Here is a 24,678-nt window from a genome sequence, read left to right on the forward strand (position 1 = left end):
AAAAAAAAATTTTATATAATTTTAATTTCTTGTAGAATGCACTCTTAAGTGTTTAAAGGAATATTCTTATTAATTTCAATTATTTGTAGTAATGTACATTCAGTGAATATTTTTTTTACCGAATACATATCGTCGGTCTATACATGTCCCGTCAAGAATTATGACCAGACATAAGTGGGTGAAGTTCTTTCAACTAATAAAAAAATAAACATGATGTGTTTGAGAGTAATGTCCAATATCACCGAATATTCAAAATATTTTTATTATTTAAAACTATGGTAATCGTAGCATGCTTTGTATAATTGAACTCTTCCAGCTCTTCCAGTTACAAGCTGGGATTTGTAAGTAATTATAGTAAAATGGCGGACTGCCTATGGTTTTAGAAAATGAATCTTATCAATATTAATACATATAAGGTCAAAATTAAAATGCAACAGGATATTTTGCTTGTATATATATAAAACAATTTTGTTTTGCTCAAGGAATTTCAAGGAATATATACATATTCATCTACATGTCGAAAAATTTAGGTAGAATTTTTGCAAATTTAAGTTTTAAAAGTTAGGGAAGGTGAAGTGTACTGAAATCTCAAACTATGTCTTTTTTTAAAATTAAGTTATTTATCAATGATTTTTTATAAACTTAAGCTGTCAAGCGTGGAAAAAATTATATATACCATATAAAGCTAATAAATTTTAGGAATATTGATGTAACCTTAAATATCCAGTTTGCAATCAATTTTTTGAGAAGTACAGTGGTTTCCTAATCTTGTTAATATTAGACGTAAGGCGGTTAAGCTTTACTTCCAATTTTCCTTCTAAATATCCTTCTAGAAAGTTATTAATGGGAACATAGGACTATAAGATATAACTGCAACTAAATTCTGTCAGATACTATTCGCTTACTTTGACCCCAAAATGTAACAGCTCGGTTTCCATTTTACATTTCGATGCGTTGTGTGGGTGCCCAATTATTTGGATTGGGAACTATTTTCAAAAATTTTTAATGACATTTTCTAAAATCTATAAATTACTGTATGACTGTATGTGAGGATAACTGAATCAATCGAAAGCGAACTCCTAAAGGCTAAAGTTGATTCAAAAAGGTTAAATGTAAGCAATGTTCAAAGACCACCTGAAGCAGTGCTCGTTTGTAATATTTAGTCATCTTTCATTTAAAATGTGATTTGCTCATCAAATAATTAAACAATGGTCAAGACTCGTTATATTAAATTCCGACTTATGGTCAATTATTGTAACAATAACATATATTTTTCAAGCAATACACTCTTATTTTAAGTTGACATTTTGCTCTTCTAAAGCTTCAATTAATGGTCTGCATACATCTTCACTTGCCTATTTCAAATAAGGGAACCCAGAATAAAAGATGAAAATTACTTTATGTTTCTTATTGCATAATGAAGTACTTTATTGATGCTGTATTGGGCGCTTAGTCAGGACAAAGAAGATAGAAAACGTCTATAACGATTATAGTACATGTCACTGTGATGTATATTTCTATAGCCATTGTAGCAAGACGTTCGTCTTGTGGATGATTGAAGTAATCGAAAATGTAATTAAGCGCTGCGAACGTGGGCATTCTGTTCCTGTCAACTAGAAAAGACCAAGTTAGTGCTGAAAATAATTACAGATGTTTTTACACTTACACAGGCAATAAATTTATCTGAGATACAATGCAAAATCGAAAGTGATTTCTAATAGACAAGTACTGACATTTACTTTTTATTTATTTTTTATTTACAATTTAAATTGACAGATAATTGAAAAGTAATTTTTTTTTCAAAAGTAAATTTTTGAAATGAGTTTACACAAAAAATGGATCTTGAACTTTTGCATGTCGTGTTCCATTCTATTTGAAATCCTTTGTTCAAAATCTTTTTCCACCTATTTAACTTCGCCAAACTTTTGTTGTGCATAAAGCGGAATCTAAAATATATATAGTTGTCACTCTTTCATGAATTGTGATATATAGCCAACGCATTTAGTGTGTCATTGGTGACATACTTGGTTTTCTTTATTAAAATGAAAGAGAAAAAGCAGTCGAGCTAGGTATATAAGATTAGACACGTCAGAATAAAACACGAAGCTAATCGGCTATATTATATTATTAGTTAAGTATTTGTAAATTTGGCCAAAGCCAAAGTAAGTGCAATTTAATTTAATTAATCGTAGTTAAATCATTCTTCTTTAGGATATTACGCTGAGTATATGCCTCTAAACTATCAGAAGCAAACTTGTCATGATGTCGATGAATGTGCAACCGGCTTGTCCATATGCAAGGAAAACTCAGTCTGTGTCAATACAATTGTTAGTACCAAACTTCGCATCTTAATTCATAAGATAAATAATATTTGTATTATTGCGCTTAGGGTTCATATCAGTGCAAATGTCAGGATGGTTTTATTGCCAACGGCACATACGGCTGTATTTCTATGACGGATATGTGTCCAGATGGTACTATATGCGATCGTAATGCCAACTGTTATCTGATGGATGACTTCAAGTATACCTGCAAATGTAAAGTTGGTTGGGCTGGTACCGGTTTTTTGTGTGGACGTGATCGTGACATGGACGGTTGGGCTGATGAGCATCTACCATGCAATGATGTGCGTTGCCGTCGTGATAATTGTCCATATTTACCAAATTCTGGACAAGAAGATGCGGATAATGACGGTATTGGTGATGGTTGTGATGAGGATGCGGATGGTGACTTAGAAAAGAACGATAAAGATAACTGTCCATTTCAGTACAATATCGATCAGTTGGACTCTGATCATGACGGCATAGGAGATGCTTGTGATAATTGTCCATTTGTGCCCAACCGTAAACAGCTCGATACCGACAAGGATGGTATGGGTAATGACTGTGATGATGACATTGATAATGATACCATTGCGAATATGTATGACAATTGTCCAAGCGTGCAAAATCCAAATCAATCGGATGTAGATAACGATGGCATTGGTGATGCTTGTGATAACTGCCCTACTATACCAAATCCATCACAAGAGGACCGAGACAATGACTTAGTGGGTGATGCATGTGATAGTGATATTGATGGTGATGATGATGGTATACAGGACAGTGAGGATAATTGTCCATTTGTGCCAAATTCAGATCAGCTTGATACTGATGCTGATGGAAAGTAAATATGGAAACATGGTTGTTGTAAAATTATATTTATTAATTTCTGTTTGTTTTAAAGAGGTGATCCTTGTGACGATGATATTGATGGAGATGGTATACCAAATCATAGAGATAATTGTCCATTAGTTAAAAATGTTGATCAACTTGATTCAAATCGTAATTTGTTTTCATAAAATATTGTACTCGTAAAGAAAGTATTTAAATTTTATGTATTTAAACTTTTAGGTAATGGTAAAGGCGATGCTTGCGAGAACGACGAGGATGAAGACGGTTCACCAAATTTTGTAGATAATTGTCCTAATAACTCAATGATATATTCTACTGATTTTCGTGCTATACGGTCAGTGATACTTGATCCAGAAGGTGATGCGCAATTGGATCCCAATTGGGAAGTACATGCAAATGGTTCAGAGATTGTACAAACGCTTAATAGCGATCCAGGTTTAGTAGTTGGTCACGATGCTTTTGGAGGTGTTGATTTTGAAGGCACATTTTACGTGAATGATGATACCGATGATGATTATGTTGGTTTTATTTTTAGTTACCAAAGTAACCGTAAATTTTATGTTGTTATGTGGAAAAAAGGTGCACAAACATATTGGCAGCCAATACCATTCCGTGCCTCGGCGGAACCCGGTCTACAAATTAAGTTAGTAGATAGTATAACTGGTCCTGGTTCAATGCTTAGAAATAGTCTCTGGCATTCTGGTGATACACAAGACCAAGTAAAATTATTATGGCGAGATCCATTAAATGTTGGTTGGAAGGAGAAGACATCCTATCGTTGGAGATTGATGCATCGCCCAGCGATTGGTTTGATTCGGTTAAGGTGGGTTTTAGCTTTTATATGCATTAAATTTTATCATAATTTAAGCACACTTTAATATGTACATAATATGTATATATGTATGTTATTATATATATATATATATATATATATAATTCTTTTATATTTTTTATTATACAATTAAATTTAATTACTTTTAAGGTTTTGATTTTAAAAAATTAAATTAGTTTGTCATAATATTTATTACCATACGAACGAGATGTTGGTTACAATATAACGCATCGATGGTTTCTTAATAAGTGTTATATGGCAAAAGATTAAGAATTTTTCATTCACTGTCTATCCACCAATATGAAAACTAGATTCGTGAAGAGAGCTTAAGTGAATAAAACTTTAGACATTAATAACACCTTTTGTAAATATAAACAGATAGAATCGGTAAAACAATAAAATTGTATGACTACACCAGATAACTACAGAAAAAAAATTCAGATTTTAAATATGTAAGATAGGTTTTTCTATAAAAAGATGACTATGGTATTTACTATAACTATTTACTCAATAGGGACTATTGTATTTCATTTCGGACTGTAGTGATATGTAACAACAAAATTTTACTATTTTTACTCAATTAAATGTTTGTCTGACTATACAGTTGTTTTGGTTATTGCCAAATACCGATCACCAGTGATCTCTTAAAATTAATTCTTACGTTCAGTTATTCGTAAATAATTTTAATATATATTATAACAGACGTATAGAAATTATAGAAATCAATAGTTATATACCATTCTCATGGTATATATGAAAATATACACAAATTCCCTACAAAGATCTACAAATTCCCTTAGCTCACGCGAAATTTGACAATATAAGAAAAAAATACAATAAAAAGCTGACAGAACATGTTAACCCCTTAGCTAGGAACCTTGCACTTCTATTCACTTCTTCCCATCTAAAAAAACCTGACCGTGCAACCATTAATTAAAATTTAATAGATTTAAGTAAAAACCCCAGTCGTCTTTTTAGAAATCAGATAAAGCAATTAAAATCGCTTTCTTAGTAGACCTCTAAACATTCACTCCAATGAAATTTAACCTATTTAAATCAATAGTGAGGTTCGTGATATATGGTTTACTCATTTTATTGTATGTTTAGTTGAGCTAAAAATTGTAATATTCGGTAATTAGTGATAAGATTTCAAAACTTATTGTTAGTCTCACTGTGAGAGAAGTTACAATAAATAAATGTATAAGTATTTAAAAAAAATGTGTATATTTATTTTACATTATTATTTTGTACAGAATTAAATTATAATGTTATTATTTTATTATTGTTGTAGAATGTATGAAGGCGAAAAATTGGTATTAGATTCCAATAATGTTTACGACGCCACATTAAAAGGTGGTCGCTTGGGTGTCTTCTGCTTTTCGCAAGAACAGATCATCTGGTCGGATTTGGTTTACAAATGCAATAGTAAATACATCACACAATTTTTATATACACATTTATATAATAGGTTATAACCATAATATAATTTCAGATCGTGTGCCTTCTTTAATATACAATGAGCTGCCTCTCAACTTAAAAATGAAAGTGGAAATTGACAGATAAATTTTGCACCGCTATATTGAGTACTTAAAGTTAAACAATTTTTAAAAATACTTAGAATATTAATACTATTTAAACAATTTATTAAATATTATTAGTTATAATTTTTTCATGATTGTTTTTTTTTATTAATCACATTAAAAGACTTACAAATATACGCACATTGATAAATTCATACATATATGAAAATATATGCCATATAATTACCAAATTAATAAATTTTACATTTTTATATAAAATTTAAATTTAGTTGTTCTTTATTGTTAAAATCGTAAATTAAAACTATTTTGTATGGAGATAAACTAGTATTGAAGTTAATATATAATAGATGAATATAATATATATATACTCGCCCAATTGCATCAGGAATATTCGCATCTTCTTTTTATCAACTTCGTTTCCTTTTGCATTGATTTACTTGTCTAGTAAGTATCATCCCAATAATAGGTTACTTCATATAACCCGGAAATATTAAGAAAATTTTAAAAATTTGTCGTACACATAGTGTAATATGGTTTTTGTGTCCATTGCACAGAAGTTGAGAAAAATCACTACTATCCCATATATAACACTTTGTTCAATAATGTGTGTGATTGACACATAGATGGCGGCACTAATACTAAATAAATATTTTTTTTCGAAAGTGGTAACCTTTTTAGGCTTACTGTCAAAATCGGCAGTCTGCTGAGTGGCATGCAGCCGCCCAAAGCGACCGCCCAAAGCGACCAAAGACGCAGCAGTTGGCTGGCAAGGTTATGGCGTCTGTATTTTGGGATGCGCATGGAATAATATTCATCGACTATCTCCAGAAGGGGAAGACCATCAACAGCGACTATTATATAGCGTTATTGGAGCTTTTGAAAGACGAAATCGCAAAGAAATGGGCTCTGCACCCACCGTATTCTCCAGATTTGGCCCCCAGCGACTACTGGCTCTTCGCAGACCTCAAAAAGATGCTCCGTGGTAAGAGATTTGGCTCAAATGATGAAATAATCGCCGAAACTAACGCCTATTTTGAAGGCAAAGAAAAATCGTTTTACAAAGGCGGTATCGAAAGATTGCAAAAGCGTTGGTTGTATCTCCCTAAAAGGGGACTATGTTAATGAATTAAAACGAATTTTGGCAAAAAAATGTGTTTTAATTAGTTAGTCACACACATTATTGAACGAATTGCTATATCAAGCCATATGCTTCCATGAAACCTACTTGAGTCCATTTATTACAGCTGGTCAATAGATACCTATATGTTATAAAATAGCATGTAGTTTTTTGTCTTTTGTAGTTGTGTTCATCGAACGTTGCTAGTGATAGTCATAGAAACACGTGCTGATAATCTACATAAATATAAAGGTATTTAAAATATGGGTGATTTGGTGTAAAATATGGATTGGTATAATAAAATAAAAATAAAAAAAATATAAATGAATAAAAGATGTAGAGTGAGAAATTATACTTATAAACAATTGACTCATTTGCTTTTTCAAATTTAAAACTTCAAATACATCCAAGATAAGGAATTACAGCTCTGGATATTTTATTGCAACAAATAGTTAATGCCAGTGTCGAAAAGTTATCCAACTTTGTGACACAGCAATCTAATAGATTATTATATAATTATTATATATATAATATAATAGATTACAGATTTATCTAGCCGGTATTACGGCTAGAAAAACTCTTAATCTGCTCTACTGACAGAAATTCTAAACGACACAAGTTTCTTCTGTGCGTTATTAAAGCTGAACAGTCACAAAGAATATGCACACTAGTTTCCAAATCTGCAAGGCATAATCTGCATTTCGAATTAGCAGATAGTTGTAGTTTATAAAGATGCTATTTCAGTCCATAATGACCTGTGAAAAAACCCGTTAGCAACCTTAAACAACATTTTGAGAATTTAAGAATGTTTCTGTAGGAGTACGATTTTATTAGTGCTTTGCTTTGTCTAAGTCCTGAGAATTCTTCCCAGTACTCCAGCTGCATGTGATTTTCGTTCTCCTTAACGATTTGTTTTGTACTGGTCCAGTTTAATCCACAAAGAGATTGAGGGCCTGCGAAAGCAGCTTTTGATACAGTTTAGTAATAACTGCACTATTATTTCTGTTATTTTTATCTGTAGTAGTAGAATGAATTACAATATTTTATTAATATATTAATATATTTTGTTCCAGCTGTTGGGGAAGAACCTATATAATATCAACATCTATTTTGATTTTCTGGATATCCATAAGTTTATATTTCAATTTTGTCAGAATTTGGTGAAATCTCACGCATTATAAGACAAGAATCAAGAAAAAAGAGAATATTTGGTTTTTCAGAAAAAATATGTGTTGTGATAGTTATTGGTTTATTAGGACTTATTGTTTGAGTACATCATATATCAACAGTACCAAAAGGAATTAAAATTCTTAGTTGACTACTAATAGTTCACGGAACACAACTTAGTTATTCTTCTACCATTCTGGTAACTTTAGATTGTTTAGGAAGATTAAATAAGATTTCTAAGTTAAGTCTTCAATTGAAATTCTTTTATGTATGTTAATATTTATTATAAAGCATGTATTAGCAATAATAGTTCTAAACTTTTTTGAAAGCAATTTTAACTTATATATGTTGGAGTAAGTTTAATTTATTATTCTTAATATATATAGGATTAGCAGGTATATCTCTTCGATGATCTGATTATGCTGATATATATACTGTTTAAAATATTATCTCAACTATGGGATTAACAATTTTAATATTTCATTATTAAGAGTTATTTTTTTCTTATAAACAATATTATTAGAGAAAGAATACTTATATATCAACAAATAATATATTCAACTGATATGAATTCTTTCATTAAATAGTTCTAAGATTTGCATCTTACAGAACGTAGTTATCCAGGATTATCTTTATGAACAAATTTTAAATATGGCAGATTAGTGCAATTGATTTAAGCTTCATATATATAAAATAATTAACTTTATTTAAAAGTCTTCACACGATTAAATTACATCTTCAAAATACAGCTTCCTTCGCCTTTAATGGAACTATGTTATATACTTTTATTCATGATTACTCTTTAACTATTTTATTTATAATTAATTTTGTGGTAGGTTATTTAATATTTATACTATTTTTCAATAGATTAGATTAGATTATGCTGGCAGGCCATAAAGGCCACGCGTAGACCACTAGGGTCTATTGCGATACCAGATCAGAGTCTTGTTTTAGCGATTGTAAGCATCACTTAAGATGCGCGTTTCATTAGCAAAATTTATTAAGATTCCAACAGAAACCTCAGGTATGTACTCCAGTCCTGCAAAACTGAAAGCTCCCAAGTATTTTTGTCGAGTTCTCGAGAGAGCCGGGCAATTACACATCAGATGCTCTAGAGTTTCCTTTGCATCCGGCTCATTGCATTTTCTGCAAGCATCGTTGTGAATTAGGTTTAGTTTTCGGGCATGTGATGCAACCAAACAGTGACCTGTCAACACACCAATTAATGTTCTACAGTTCCTTCGGTTTAACGATATAACATTCTTGGTGTATTTTTCTTCATATATGTGCCTACACATAATTCTAGCTGTTCTACAGGTGGTTAAGTTCCGCCACCTTTCCTTTGCTCTCCTTATCATGTGCTCGTCCAGAAGTTTATGTATTTGTTTCAGAGGTCTAAGTACTTCGCTCGTTTGTTCCTCTGAAAGTTTTGCGCCATTTTTAGCAATAGCATCAACTGTCTCATTTCCCTCTATGCCTTTATGACCAGGAATCCAGTACATACAAAGTCTGCGGTTGCAGGCTAGTCTTGTTATAGCTTCCTTGCATTCTAGAACATTTTTGGATGATGACCAGTAAGATTTGATCGCCTTAATGGCTGCTTGGCTATCCACATAGAAATTTATGCAGTAGTTTCTGGTTTCATTCCTACACACAAGCTCCGCCGCTTTTTTAACAGCAAACACTTCTGCTTGGAATACACTGCAGTAGTTGGGAAGTTTAAACGGCATTCTTATGCTCAATTCCGCACAATATATGCCAGCTCCTACTCCCACTTCCATCTTTGAACCGTCTGTGAAAACATTTATGGTGTTGCATTTTGGCACCATGCCTTTTTTCCATCCTTCGTTTTCGATCACAGTTTTTATTGTTGCTCCGGGGTACATGACCGGAATCATATAATCCGAATCAAGAGTGGCGTTCTGATTTACAACGTTATGCCCGAAAGATCTTCGAGTAAGTTGCCCAGTAATGCGTAGCCGTTCGGCCGTTTTTGCCGCCATATTCTCGGCAAAGATATCAATTGGGGGTAAGTTTAGTATAGCTTCTAGAGCTGCCGTCGGAGTTGTTCTTATTGCACCGGTGATGCACATCGCCGCGTGTCTTTGGACCTTTTCCAGGGGTTTTATATATGTTTTCTTTTTCACAACTGTCCACCAAACTAATATACCGTAAAGTAATATAGGTCTAACTATAGCCGTGTAGCACCAGTACATAAGACCGGGTGAGAGACCCCATGTACTTCCCAGCATCCTTTTACATGCGTATAAAGCATTTGTTGCCTTCTTTACCCGTTCTTCTACATTAGGCTTCCACGTCAGTTTGCTATCCACAATTACTCCAAGGTATTTCGTTTGAGTTTTCAGTGGCAGAAGAGTTCCGTTCAAGTTAGGTGGCGTCCATGCTGTGACCTTGTACTTTCTTGTGAAAAGTATTGTGTCAGTTTTTTCTGCGTTTACGCTTAAGCCAGCGTCAGTCGCCCAGTTGTAAATTGATTTGAGAGCGTCGCTCATTAACGCACTTAGAGTAGATAGGCATCTCCCCGTTATAACTACTGCGATGTCGTCCGCATATGCAATTAGTTTCGGAGCTTTACCATCAAATTGTTTAAGAATTTTATTGATTACCAGTAACCAGAGAAGGGGTGAGAGAACGCCTCCCTGCGGGGTTCCTCTACATGTTTCCCTAGCTAGAGTTGTATCGTTCCATTCTGCCCTTATCTGTCTGCAGCTTAAAAGGCTTGCAATCCATTGATATGTGGCTGAGTCTATACCAACATCATCTAAGCTATTTAAAATAGCTTGCGTTGATACATTATTGAAAGCACCCGCAATATCCAGAAAAACTCCTAGAGCGTATTCTTTGTATTCTAAGGCCTTTTCAATATTAGAGACAAGTGTATGGAGAGCAGTCTCCGTGGATCTGCCCTTAGTATAAGCGTGTTGTGCTCTTGACAGAACTTCAGGAGCTAATTGGTCTCCTATATGTGCTGCTAGTATTTTTTCAAAAATTTTGAGAATAAAAGAGGTAAGACTAATTGGCCTATAATCTCTAGAGTAGAGGTGACCATTTTTTCCTGCTTTCGGAATAAAAATGACTCTTGCCACTCGCCAGTTTACGGGTACGTAATTATGCTTCAGGCATCCTCTAAAGATATTTATCAGCCATGTTTTTATTAGGTCCGAAGCCTTTTGTATCATAGCTGGATAAATACCATCAAGTCCAGGAGATTTGTATGAAGCGAATGATTTGATTGCCCATTCCAGCCTCATGTGAGTAACAATATTTTTTCCTGCGGAGCCTACCATATTCCTGACCGGTTCGGTATTGCTCACAATTGCACAGCCAGGAAAGTGAGTATTAGTAAGATCTACAAGTGATTCAGTGTTAGTTTTTGTCCATTCGCCGTTTTCCTTCCTGACAAGGTTAGGCATAGTTGGGTGTTTGGATAGTAGTTTTCTAAGCCTAGCTACCTCCACCGTCTTTTCTATACCTGCGCAAAAATCCTTCCAGGAGTTTTTTTTCGCATTTCGAATGTCTTTTTTGTATTGCTTAAGAATATCTCTGTACTCTTCCCAGATGACTTCACTTTCTGCTAGCTGAGCCAGCTTGAAGATTTCGCGAACGTAGCGTCTTTTTGATCCCAATTCCTTATTCCACCAAGGAGGTTGAGATCTACGTTTAGTACGCATTGGCGGGCACGCGATATGGTACGCTATAGTTAGGGCTCTGGTAAGTTGGTCAAGCTAGCTTCCAGATCCACGTAAGAATCAATTGTCGTAATTTTTTTCAGTCTCTGTTTCAGAATTTTTCGATAAAGGTCCCAATTCGTTTGTTTGGGATTTCTTACAACTTTTCTGCTTTTAAGGTACTGAAAATCTATTTGGAAACTAATATATTTGTGATCTGAAAATGATGGTTCGTTAAGAACCTTCCATTCTATCACCTGTACATTATCTTCCGTGAAGAGTGTTATATCTAGAACGTTTCTGGAGGTCGGTCCAACATAGGTCGGTTCCTCTCCTCTGTTAGCTACACTAAGCCTACTTTGTATTATGTAATTAAAAAGAGACTCACCTCTGTCATTGATGTCAGTGTTTCCCCAAAGCGTATGATGTGCGTTGGCGTCAGTACCGATTATCAGACTTTGCTCTCCTTCGCCAGCTAAATCTACCAGCCTTTGGAGTTCTTCTGATGGTATTTCTTCCTCATGTGGCATGTAGCAAGACGCGAGAAGTATGTTCCTATCGCCGTCAACCGCCACTACCGTTAGATCTTCTGTAGAGAGAGAGTTTACAATATAAGAATTAATACCTTTCTTTACTAGTATAACAGTTCTTACCCTTGTTACCCCATGTGGAATGAATGTGTTATAGTTTCGTGAATTTAACCCAGAGACCAGGTTGCCCGAGGCCAGCCATGGTTCCTGAATTAAAGCCACATCGTAGCCGCCCTCTTCTAGATTAAGGAGGAGCTCAGCTGAGGCAATTTTACTTCGGTGGAGGTTTATTTGTAGAATCTTTAGCATGAGCTTCCGATTCTTCCCCGGGGTTGGTTTCAGCACTCATCACACCCGGTTCCTCTCCTTCGCGAAGATTGAGGGACGAGCTTAGGATTTCTTCAATACCGAGATCCTCCTCGATTTCCTCCGCAGCGAGTGTATTAGAATTCCTATCGGTTGGGTGTCGTTTTTTGAGGCGAAGGTACACGCTCCCTACTCCCCACGACATCTTCCCGTATCGTGAATACAGAATGTCCTCGGCCATTTTGTTGATTAATAGGATGTAGTTTTGTCCCTCGCCTTCTTTAGCTGGCTTGAGGACCTTTAACACCTTCCAATCGCTTGTTGGCACATCCGGATTCTGTCGTTGTAAGAGACGAAGAGCATCCTCTGGCTTCACCACTCGAGGTATAAGAACCTTCGCTTTGGGCAAAGACGGGATATCTTTCCTGTCCACAACCTCCAAAGATGCCCCTTCCCATAGGCCTTGGAGCGTTTTAGCTGCCTCCCTTAACCAGTTCAGGGTAGAGTCGTCTTTACACTTCAGTAATTTCACTCCGTTGAACCAGCCGGCCCCGTCGAATGATGGCATTGGAGCTTCTGGTTCCGCGCTCATTTTGGCGAACATAGCATCTAATAGCTTCATTTCCACTATTTTCCACCTAGTTTCTACCATTTGACCCTGTGGATCACTGCGGTCGATAAGTGCCACAATCAAGCGTCGCTTGGCCACTATCTCCGCCATTGTTAGTTTAGATGTAGACGCTTCCTGTTCTTTTGGATCACTGGCTTTCGTCTTTTTTGTTGTTGTTGCTGCTTTAAATGTGGACGCTTCCGGCCTTTTAGTAGTATCGGCTTTCGTCCTTTTTGTAGCAGTTTTATGTTGAGGGACAGCCTCATCTTTACGCTTTTGCCTCTTTCCAGAAGGACCTTCGCTTTCCGTTGAGCGCTGCCTTTTACATGCCATATCTTCCTCGATTCGATTTGCAAATTTGGAATCCGAGGGTTCACACCACCTTTTACCTGCGAAAAAGGCTCGACCTTTCTCTATCTCCTCTTTCGCCCAGACTAGCCTGTCTTTCTCTTCCTTCGACAGATCATTCCGGTCTCCGAGGCGAGCACAGAGTTTTATCGCGGCCTTATATCTGGATTTGGCTTTCAACCCCTCCTTATTTGGTTCAGCCCTAGGCCTACGAATGGCCTTAGCAGCTTCCCCCGGAGAACGAAGAAGAGCTTCCTCCTCAATTGTGTTGACGCTAGCAACGCTCTCGTGATCCGAGTCTACAGGGACTATGGCATCACTGCGTTGCATTGAATTTTTGTTTTTTGGAATTGCGCCTTTGTGACCCAAGTCTACAGGAACTTTGGCATCACTGCGCTGTTGTTTGGCAGTAGTAGTACAACTACTGGAACCTGCTCCGATCCCAGCAGAGGTGCAGTCACTGGCGACGCGGCTTATAAAATCACCGCGCCCGCCGGTGGTAGCAACTGCGCCTCCCACCGACGTTTGGGCTGATATCCCAGCCCGATTTTCTTCATTCTTCAACTCCATTTGGTTTTTTATGGAAAAACCGACCATTTTGCATTTTTTGTCTACTGCCAGACACCTCAAAGTTATGACTAGGGAAGGGGCTCACCTGCACTGACCCTGTTGATACCACGACCACTACACATGAGACTCTTCCTTCATCTTAGCTAGACACATCACAGTCCTTGACAAGCCGCATCATGTTCCTCAGCTACAACATCCGAGAGCTTCATGACCCGAATTGCCAAAAAATGGATGATGCCCATTGCCCGGTCAGCACCCACGGGGAGGGTTTACAACGAGGATTTTCGCCGACCCTATTTTTCAATAAATATACTATTTTTGTCCGATTAAAAAGTTTTTCCAATCAATGAAAAAAAAAAAAAAATAATTCATGTTCGAGAATAGTATCCAATATAGATGGAGATTTAAAAAGATCTCAATATTTGAGTCTATAGTATTCGTAACACGCTTTGTATAATTGAACTCTTCCAGCTCTTTCAGTTACAAGCTGGGATTTGTAAATAATTATAGTAAAATGGTGGATTGCCTATGGTTTTAGAAAATGAATCTTATCAATATTAATACATATAAGGTCAAAATTAAAATGCAACAGGATATTTTGTTGCTTGTATATATATAAAACAATTGTGTTTTGCTCAAGGAATTTCAAGGAATATATACATATTCATCTACATGTCGAAAAATTTAGGCAGAATTTTTGCAAATTTATGTTTTAAAAGTTAGGGAAGGTGAAGTGTACTGAAATCTCAAACTATGTCTTTTTTTAAAATTAAGTTATTTATCAAAGATTTTTTATAAACTTAAGCTGTCAAGCGTGGAAAAAAATTATATATACCATATAAAGCTAATAAATTTTAGGAATATTGACGTAACCTTAAATATCCAGTTTGCAATCAATTTTTTGAGAAGTACAGTGGTTTCCTAATCTTGTTAATATTACACGTAAGGCGGTTAAGTTTTACTTCCAATTTTCCTTTCTAAATATCCTTCTAGAAAGTTATTAAAGGGAACATAGGGCTGTAAGATATAACTGCAACTAAATTCTGTCAGATACTATTCGCTTACTTTGACCACAAAATGTAGCAGCTCGGTTTCCATTTTACATTTCGTTGTGTTGTGTGGGTGCCCAGTTATTTGGATTGGGAACTATTTTCAAAAATTTTTAATGACATTTTCTGAAATCGATAAATTACTGTATGACTGTATGTGAGGATAACTGAATCAATCGAAAGCGAACTCCTAAAGGCTAAAGTTGATTCAAAAAGGTTAAATGTAAGCAATGTTCAAAGACCACTTGAAGCAGTGCTCGTTTGTAATATTTAGTCATCTTTCATGGAAAATGTGATTTGCTCATCAAATAATTAAACAATGGTCAAGACTCGTTATATTAAATTCCGACTTATGGTCAATTATTGTAACAATAACATATATTTTTTAAGCAGTATACTCTTATTTTAGGTTGACATTTTGGTATTCTAAAGCTTCAATTAATGGTCTGCATACATCTTCACTTGCCTATTTCAAATAAGGGAACCCAGAATAAAAGATGAAAATTACTCTATGTTTCTTATTGCATAATGAAGTACTTTATTGATGCTGTATTGAGCGTTTAGTCAGGACAAAGAAGATAGAAAACGTCTATAACGATTATAGTACATGTCACTGTTATGTATATTTCTATAGCCATTGTAGCAAGACGTTCGTCTTGTAGATGATTGAAGTAATCGAAAATGTAATTAAGCGCTGCGAATGTGGGCATTCTGTTCCTGTCAACTAGAAAAGACCAAGTTAGTGCTGAAAATAATTACAGAAGTTTTTACACTTACACAGGCAATAAATTTATCTGAGATACAATGTAAAATCGAAAGTGATTTCTAATAGACAAGTACTGACATTTACTTTTTATTTATTTTTTATTTACAATTTAAATTGACAGATAATTGAAAAGTAACTTTTACACAAAAAATGGATCTTGAACTTTTGCATGTCGTGTTCCATTCTATTTGAAATCCGTTGGTCAAAATCTTTTTCCACCTATTTAACTTCGCCAAACTTTTGTTGTGCATAAAGCGGAATCTAAGATATATATAGTTGTCACTCTTCCATGAATTGTAAAATATAGCCAACGCATTTAGTGTGTCATTGGTGACATACTTGGTTTTCTTTATTAAAATGAAAGAGAAAAAGCAGTCGAGCTAGGTATATAAGATTAGATACGTCAGAATAAAACACGAAGCCAATCGGCTATATTATATTATTAGTTAAGTATTTGTAAATTTGGCCAAAGCCAAAGTAAGTGCAATTTAATTTACTTAATTGTAGTTAAATCATTCTTCTTCAGGTTATTACGCTGAGTATATGCCTCTAAACTATCAGAAGCAAACTTGTCATGATGTCGATGAATGTGCAACCGGCTTGTCCATATGCAAGGAAAACTCAGTCTGTGTCAATACAATATTGAAAAAAAGGTTCTGCGCATATTGAATGCATTCATACAGTTTATGCCGACTTACTGAAGGACATCAACAACAATCTCAAGCAACAGGATGCCTCTATTAGTAAGTCAATAACGTTTGCCGCCGCTATGTTCACTCACAAAAACGACGTGGTTTCAAAGAGGAGGTAGAAATTTCGTTAGCTGTACTAGGTGTTACCTTCATTATAGACATGTTTTACAATCTGTGCGTTAAACGCAAAATCCACAAAAATACAGCTCCCAATAAAGGATCTCATTATGCAGCAATGAAATATTAAATCAACTAGCATCTTCTATTTTTCAATATATTATTTGGAAAAGCAAAGTATATATTCATATACTAATTAATACAAACCGCATTTAATGACGAAAGCGTTAATTTGAAATTAGAGAGTTTAACTTACCAAGATCTTGTCAATGTTGCAAGATCACATAACTGAAAATAGATCGCCATAAAAATAAAACTTCTTGAATGTTTTTTCTGGAGCTGTCAATACACCTAAATGATGAATTTCAACAACTTGTAATATACTGTGAGAGTATGTACATACTATCACTAAAAAAGTATGCATGATTGACCACATATTCAACAACGGACTCTACAAGGTATTGGTGCATCCAATTTCTCCTTGTGGTGCATCACTTAGACATATATTCTAACAAAATATATTGTTATGAATACATTTGAAAGCAATTAAAGCTCTATTAATCTCTCAATCTTTTCGTTATCCTCGTTACATCACCACACCGAAGAATAATGCTCTCAATAATGTATTGCAACAGCAAAATGTACTGGATATAATTAACTGAACATTTTTGACTGACTCATACAGTTGTTCAGATATTGTTAAAGACCCATCATAACTGGTCTCTAAAAGAAGCGCGTTGGTTTATTAGTTCGTATATAGTTTTATGTAGTTCAAATAGTGTCTCCAGGCGTAAAACTTGAACACGCCTATTTGTTAGCTCAGAGTGCCAAACAGAGATTCATGAATGATCGTTACTTACACTTCAATTTTTTTGTTTTGAATTCTTGCAAGACAGCAAACCAAAGCACTTGTCTTGCTTTTATAAGAACAGAACTATAGAACAGCAATTTCTATATACAAGTTAATTGTAATATTTGAAAACAAGTGAGCATACTTTTGTAGAGTTGAGAGCTACCGAAGCCAAACGGGACTTTTCCAGAAAAACAAATTGATGTCCCGATTGGCAGCAATCATGCGTTCGAATATTGTCGCATGATTATAAAAGTTATATATAAAAAGTTGATATTATTTAATTTTAATAAACGGAGAAATTAAATGAGTTAGTTGAATCAGGTTATTTTAAATAATTGCTAAAAATACCACGTCTACATCAATGACATGAAACATCAAAATAGGATTGAACATCAATTGAGTCTATTTAATAGTCTTAGAAAGCGGTAGCGAACGTGTCAGAGAAATCAACATTTAAGCGTGGTTTTTGGAACTCATAATAGAGTGGACACTCGTATAATACACAAAATAGTTTTGATTTGAATTTCTCAAAAAAATAGTGTTGAATTATTTGTCAAAAGTTTTTAAAAAAAAATTTGTCTGAATTCAGTTGTCAATTTTAATCAAATATAATCCAGAAGGTGAATACTACTGATTCTAAATTTCGGCTGCGAACTTATTCGTTAAAACTCTCTAAATTAAACGTTAAAATATATATAAGACTCACTTATATATATTGTGAGAAACAATATAATTGTGTCTCAGATAAACTTGTTGCCTGCGTAAGTATAAAAATTTGTGGAATAATTCCAATCAATGATTTTGTCTTACTTATTAAACAGAAACAAAATGTCTTTATTTGGTGAATCCTTCAACACTTTTGGTCTCTGGGATCGCCCACCACAGCACCGTAATTCCAAGAAGGAGTTGGAGGTAGCTAAAGCTGTACTTAAGGTTATCTTAATTCTTGATGTCGCTTATTATCTTTTTATTGAATGTGGTGTCCAGTCAAACTAGTGTTGATTAAATATATTATCTCAATATGTATTAATTAAATTCAGAAAGTAGTTGTAATTTTGCATTTTTAATTTGAGAAACGCAAATAGATATTTATATGTATTATTATTACGAGTAATAGGCTCAGAAGATCAAAATATATATTTATTTTTGGTGGAAGTAAATATTGATCGAAAGCAATTCCTCATATAAAATTTTCTTGAATCGTATTGGTGAATGGTTGTAGGACTATACGAAGCTAATCGCTTGGGCAAATTGATACTCTGTTTATCTATAACTCATTGCTACCTCCAGAATGAGTGCGGTTTATCCACTCGATAAACTCCGGGTGTACGAACAGTATACTTTACATTCCGCACCTGATTCAATGTGTCTGTTCCATCATACTCTGTGATTAAATAGACACAATTGATGTTAATTGTTGCAGAAATAAAAATATAGAAATTTTGAATACCATACTTTACGTTAAACTAAAACTTGATAAAATTATAATTAATATAAAAACAATTCTCATTCTTGATACGTTAATATAATATGGAACACAACCCAGGAACTTCCGTCCAATTCCCACTTGCCGGCCTTCCACATGGAGAAACTTATGGTGAATATGCGGGCACAACTTAATGCTATGATGAAAACTACCTATGATGCAGGCCGTGTTACAAAGTTTACTACCAACCCTAGCCAACCCTAAATGAGCACATCAACACATCACCTATAAATTGTGACGTGGAATGCCAATTCCATTACAAACAAGAAACATGAGGTCATCCAATTTCTGAAGCCAGCTATCTAACTTAAAATGTCCAACTATGCCATCTATAGGTCAGATAAAGTTTCAAGAAGAGGTAGAGGCACAGCCATTCTGATTAAATATAGTATTAAGCACCATGCTACAATAAACAAGCTACAAATGTTCGAAACAACATCCGTAGCGGTCGAAAGCCTGCTTGGAAATATAAATTTCGTATCAGTATACAGGCCGCCGAGCTTGCAAATGCTCCCAAATGAGCTCGAGGCTCTCCTCAACATCGACACACCAACCTTTCTAGCGGGCGACATGAACGCATACCATAGCAGCTGAGATGACAGTAGTTCAAACAGATATTGACGGGCTCGTCACAGAACATTTATGGCAGTTTTATGCGCCAGACGAGCCGACACATTATGGAAGCAGGACAGGCTACGTGAATGCCATTGGCTTGTCAAAGAATCTGAAATTGAACGTGCACATAGAGGTTCTTGATGAACTGACTCGGATCACAAACCAGTCCTTTTCATTCTCGAAAACTGCCCAGTAAACAACATGAATCCCACGTACATTACCATCGACTGGGGCGCATTTAAGAATCAGGTTGAACTAATAATAAATAAATTTAGCTTGCTAAATACTAAGCCCTTCTGCTCTCCTTCTAGTTTTGTTTACTAGAATGGGGGTTACATGCGCTTAACGAGGTTGCAATCTTTTACATCCACTCCTTAACATAGAGGTTTATTTAAAAAAAAATGCTTCTTCTTAATGCACTTTTTATATTTTTTAATAAAACAGGAAAAATGTTTTATTATTTAAAAAAATATGTTTTAAAGTTAATAAGTTTTTTTTTGTAAAACCGAATAATTGTGCCATTTACTCAAAATTTGTTAAGAATAACCTGACGTTTGCTTTGTAAAAATGATTTAAACAATTCTTTTTCATTGGCCGACTAATAATGGTTGTGATAATAGAGTAGAAATGATGTAAACTAATACGTGTAACATTATTTTACAAATTCAACGGTTTTTGACCTTATCACTTTCGATTTATCTAAAATTTACTTTATGAACCTATGGGGTTTTAGAAATTGCTTAATATATGTACATATGTACCACGCTACATATTGATTTAAGTTCAGTAGGTATATTGGCTTTGGATTTTATGAAGTTCTGTCCTACCAAAATTCACCTAATAATTTCATATACGTTTTAAATTTAAAAGACGGAATGAGGCTTAATGAAATAATATCTGGACTGTTTTCTTCATTTATATTCCACTGCAAGAGCAAACCAGAATACCGAGATCAGCTTCCATGATACTCTGTGACTGATTATCAGTGGGAAGATCATTTTCTGTTTATTTTATGTTAAATTATATTTTCATAGTTCATTCAAATATCAAATTGAGTTTTGGTTTCCATTGATATTGGTGTGTTATTTTATAGTATTGTTTGATTTCATTCCTGATAAAAAGATTACACCTAGATGGTTTTTGTCGAATGGTCGAATTTTGTTGAATTTGCGTTATATTGGTTTATACATTTATTATTGTTTGTATGTTTAAAATTTTCTTACTTTGTAAAAATTTCTTCCATTTGGATGATGCTGGTAGATGCTCTCCAAGAAGTTTATGCCAATTATTCTGCAACACTGTCTTGGTTGACGTCGAGGAAGATGGCTTTGCAGTGTACTGTAAGCATTGAAGTAACTAACATCGCATAGGATGTGAAAAGTAGTGAACTTTTACTTTATGCTATTAGATATCGAAGTTCTCTGATAATTGATGAAAGTCAAAAGTTAGCATTAAAACTTCGATTGGTAGCATTTTATTGTCATTATGTTTTTTGGCAGTCGAATATTTCAATAACTTTTTGAGCTTTTAGTGTCTTTATAATTTCTTATTCTGGAATTTTTTTAAGGCAGAATTGTTTTGAAGTTTACATATAATATGCAAACTAAATTACTCTGTTGATTTTGTCTTTAACGAGAAGTTAAAGACATACGTCTCAAAAATCACAGATTGGGATGATGTCTTTAATGATTTCGTACTAACCCCCCTTTTAGATCGAAGTTCTAAAAGTGGATTAATTTTAGTTACGGCTGGAACAGTTACATATTATAAAATTGGTGATATAGTTGTTGTAAGTTCCGAGTAATGTGATCTCATTCTTTGGTTTCTTGTGTGCTTTTTTGTACTTGGTCCATCTGCTAATAAGGCAAAACATTTATCCCCTAAAGGGGGTGTAGTTAGTAGCATTCTAATTAAATCCACAAGTCAATAATGACTCGGTAACAGAGATAAGTAGAGAGCGCCACAACGTTGAAAATAAAAATTTAAAAAACACGTATATTACTATTTTATTTCACTCTATAACCTATATGTAAACCTGCTCGTTACGAGTGACTGACGTATAAATATATATGTACTTTGCATTTTTAAATAATACATCATATCACAAAGATAAAAACTGTTTTAAAATTTCATTACTGCATAATGAGTTCCTTTATTGAAGGCTGTCTTTTACTTATTTCTGCGTTCAACGCACAGATAGTAAAACACGTCAGTAATGAAGATAACACCTAGTACAGCTAACGAAATTTCTACCTCCTTTTTGGAACCACGTTGTTTTTGTGAATGAGTCCAGCGACGGTAAACGTTAGTGAGTGTTGCTAATAGAGGCATTCTGTTCCTATTGGATTGAAAGACAAAATCAATTATGAGGATGATTCGAGAGGTTTGCATACTTACAAAGGATATCAATTTAATTGAAATATAATTATATTGTTTTTTTCGCAAAAAATGTTGGCTATTATTTAATTTGACTTTCAAATGTTTTTTTTATAAATAAATTTGGAAACGAATTTAAGTTCTATTGACATTTACTTAATAATACATTTTCAATTCAATTTTTAATTGACATATATATCCAAATAAATAGTTTAAATTAATTTTGAAAAGAAAACAACACTAAAGTATTAAACGAATTAAAATTGTTTGAATTTTTTTCGCACTTTCTTCAGTATTAGTTTCTCAGTTTTTTCCTTTAGTACCTGGCCCTTATACCTGACGCATAATTGGTAAAATTTAATTAAGAGAGTTTCATTATATATAGTGCAAAATTATCCGAAAAATTTTAGCGAGGATGAACCTACTAACTCTTATCTGGTATTCTATATGTCTGTTGAGGATATACTCTTAATCTAAATTTGTACACCAATCTACTGAACCATATCCATTTCGGTCATTGTCGGAGGCTTCCACTAATTGTTCGATTTTCAATGTTTGGTGTCTAATTATGCTTACAATCTAAGGTCTCTGCCAGCTGTCTATCATTGACGGAAGAGCGAGTTTTTTTTGAATGAGTTGTGATAACTCTAAGTTTTATATTTTGTTAGTAACATTTAGATTGAGGTCTTCATAATAGCCAGTGGTCAAAACATGAGTATGTTTTGTATTTTTTAATAATATTACTGATTGTGAAATTTCACTGAACCGGACTTTCTTTATTTCATTCCTTCAACGTCTTTGATTTCTGGAGAACACATTTTTATATAAAATTTGTCATAAATTGGAACTGAATTATATCAAATTAATTGAGTTCCTTAATAATTGACAGTATTAGATATAACATATATGAGTATGCGTCTAGTAAGAATAACTTGCAGCATTTAAAAAACCTTTCTCTCATTCATATAAATGGGTGAAAGTAAAGTGCATGTGATAAAATATTATCTGAACTGGATGTACTATGCACTCTTATTGTATGTATGAGTACAAACACTTCTTATAAGTGTTTTTCCATTTTTGTAACTATTTTGTTTAAGAGAAACTTATTAAATACAGCTTTGCCATAATATAATAAATAATGCTCAATTTCTTCATATTAACTAAAATTAATTAACATGACACTTAAAATATTTTCAAAAAACAGTTAGCATCTAATATCAAATAAAAAAATGATTTAAAAATTCTGCTATTAGGTTTTTATTTTCTATTCAAAAATATAATAAAATTTTATCGCTTATTGATCCAAAAAAAAAATTATTAAAAAGTTATGAAGAAAATTAGTAAGACAAAGACTGTCAGAATACATTTCTAGTGTGTAGTAACAAAGTCCTCAAATGGGTCGACTGCGGTCTCGAATTCAATGACTTCACTCTTAACGTATTCCTAACCCTTCAAAAGAGAGACGATAAGTATTATAAGCCCTTTGATAATAGTTAAATATTAAGTCAAGTTCTACTTTCACCAAGTTTTGGCGTCCCTTTTGAGGATCATCACTATCTATGAAAACAATTAAATTTTATTTATTAATCTTTTTAAATGACTTCAGTCTATGAAGGTTACTTCTGCTTGGCATTCCACTAAGTAATAAGTAATAAGTTGCATATTTAAACAAATATATATAAATATATCGATTATCGATTTAGTAACGGATTTTTATAAAAAAGAGACTAATAATGTCTTTATTAATACAAAAAAAAACTGAATGAGATTTTTAAAAATAATGAAAACTTTTTATATTCAGTTATATAGAATAATAATCTATTAAATTTTTTCCACATTACTCTGGTTATAAGATTTTTTTAAGAGTATTTGTAAACTGAACTCGAAAACCTTTTTTTTAAGAGTTGTTTATAATTGTTACCATAGAAGTTGATTATAAATTGCAATATCTCCGATAACGGCCATGGGGGTTTTTAATCATCGGTTATAATTCCAACTGAATTATATTTAATTCGTTCCAAAATAATATATGTTATCTGAAATATGTATAGGCTCATGATTCTAATTATCTTCTAAGATCTAAAGACACAGAAAAATTGCAACTTACTGATCCTTTGCGATTTAGTGATGCATTTGTATTTGTGCTAACTAATATAGCGCTGTGATATTTTATCATAATACATTTTTATATTTGACTTATAAGGTTGTAGACCATGCCAAATGTGATATATAGAAGGTTGTCTCTCAGCCATTGTTGGTTGCTAAGTGCTTTATGTGACTATAGAGAATCTTGTTAAAACCTCCTTTCTTCCACTAAAATGTTTTGTGGCCTACGGCTTCAGGAGACCTTTCAAAAGTTTTCACGTTAGACCCTGAAATATTATCACCCGATGATCATCACTCATTTCGTACTTGAGATTATTTTCACATATTCGATTCATTGTTGTTATGATATACGTATATTTAGCCGAACAGCTACAGATACGGTTTCCTTTCAAACACCAATCAATGCAGTAGTAATTTGCAGGTTTTAGTACTACTTGGATAGCACTTAAATTCATTTTCAGATGAGATAGAACTTTTTGACTAGTGTCGTCTTTGATGAATATTAGTTATGAGTATATAATCATTTGCACTGGATTTCGAAAAACGTTTATAAACTTCTGAAATCCTACGTAATTATTTGAAAATATATGGCTAGGCACAAATCTTTTACTTAACAAGAGTACGATATTAACGGTAGAGTTTCTTGGGCCGTTTCTACACTTAATATACACAATACCCACAACACCCTAATCATTTGCTGACGACTTTCGCTGTGTCATAATGTTTTTATCAGTA

The 24,678-nt window shown here is 33.7% G+C and overlaps 1 protein-coding gene and 3 long non-coding RNA genes across 4 annotated transcripts in view; 2 read left to right on the top strand and 2 right to left on the bottom strand.

The window, feature by feature from the left end:
• Window positions 1-5,727, top strand: part of LOC119689209 (cartilage oligomeric matrix protein) — a 34,437-nt gene extending 28,710 nt beyond the window's left edge. The window contains exons 10-15 of the mRNA XM_038103986.1: window positions 2,212-2,327; window positions 2,390-3,165; window positions 3,226-3,323; window positions 3,393-3,996; window positions 5,297-5,430; window positions 5,498-5,727. Coding sequence (XP_037959914.1) covers window positions 2,212-2,327; window positions 2,390-3,165; window positions 3,226-3,323; window positions 3,393-3,996; window positions 5,297-5,430; window positions 5,498-5,568 — 1,799 coding nt within the window. The 3' untranslated portion in view covers window positions 5,569-5,727. The remainder of the gene's footprint in view (window positions 1-2,211; window positions 2,328-2,389; window positions 3,166-3,225; window positions 3,324-3,392; window positions 3,997-5,296; window positions 5,431-5,497) is intronic.
• A 9,714-nt stretch (window positions 5,728-15,441) lies between these two features.
• Window positions 15,442-15,757, bottom strand: LOC119687225. Its single transcript, XR_005253118.1, has 2 exons — window positions 15,710-15,757; window positions 15,442-15,656 (listed from the first exon to the last, which is right to left on the bottom strand). It is a non-coding gene; the product is annotated as an uncharacterized LOC119687225 (long non-coding RNA).
• A 2,198-nt stretch (window positions 15,758-17,955) lies between these two features.
• On the top strand, window positions 17,956-18,413 carry LOC119662755. The gene is made up of 2 exons (XR_005250896.1): window positions 17,956-18,121; window positions 18,182-18,413. It is a non-coding gene; the product is annotated as an uncharacterized LOC119662755 (long non-coding RNA).
• Window positions 18,414-21,578: 3,165 nt separating this feature from the next.
• On the bottom strand, window positions 21,579-21,897 carry LOC119687209. The gene is made up of 2 exons (XR_005253116.1): window positions 21,859-21,897; window positions 21,579-21,799 (listed from the first exon to the last, which is right to left on the bottom strand). It is a non-coding gene; the product is annotated as an uncharacterized LOC119687209 (long non-coding RNA).
• Between the last annotated feature and the right edge of the window lie 2,781 nt (window positions 21,898-24,678).

Source organism: Teleopsis dalmanni, chromosome X (genome assembly GCF_002237135.1).
Source record: "Teleopsis dalmanni isolate 2A chromosome X, ASM223713v2, whole genome shotgun sequence".
NCBI lineage: Eukaryota > Metazoa > Arthropoda > Insecta > Diptera > Diopsidae > Teleopsis > Teleopsis dalmanni.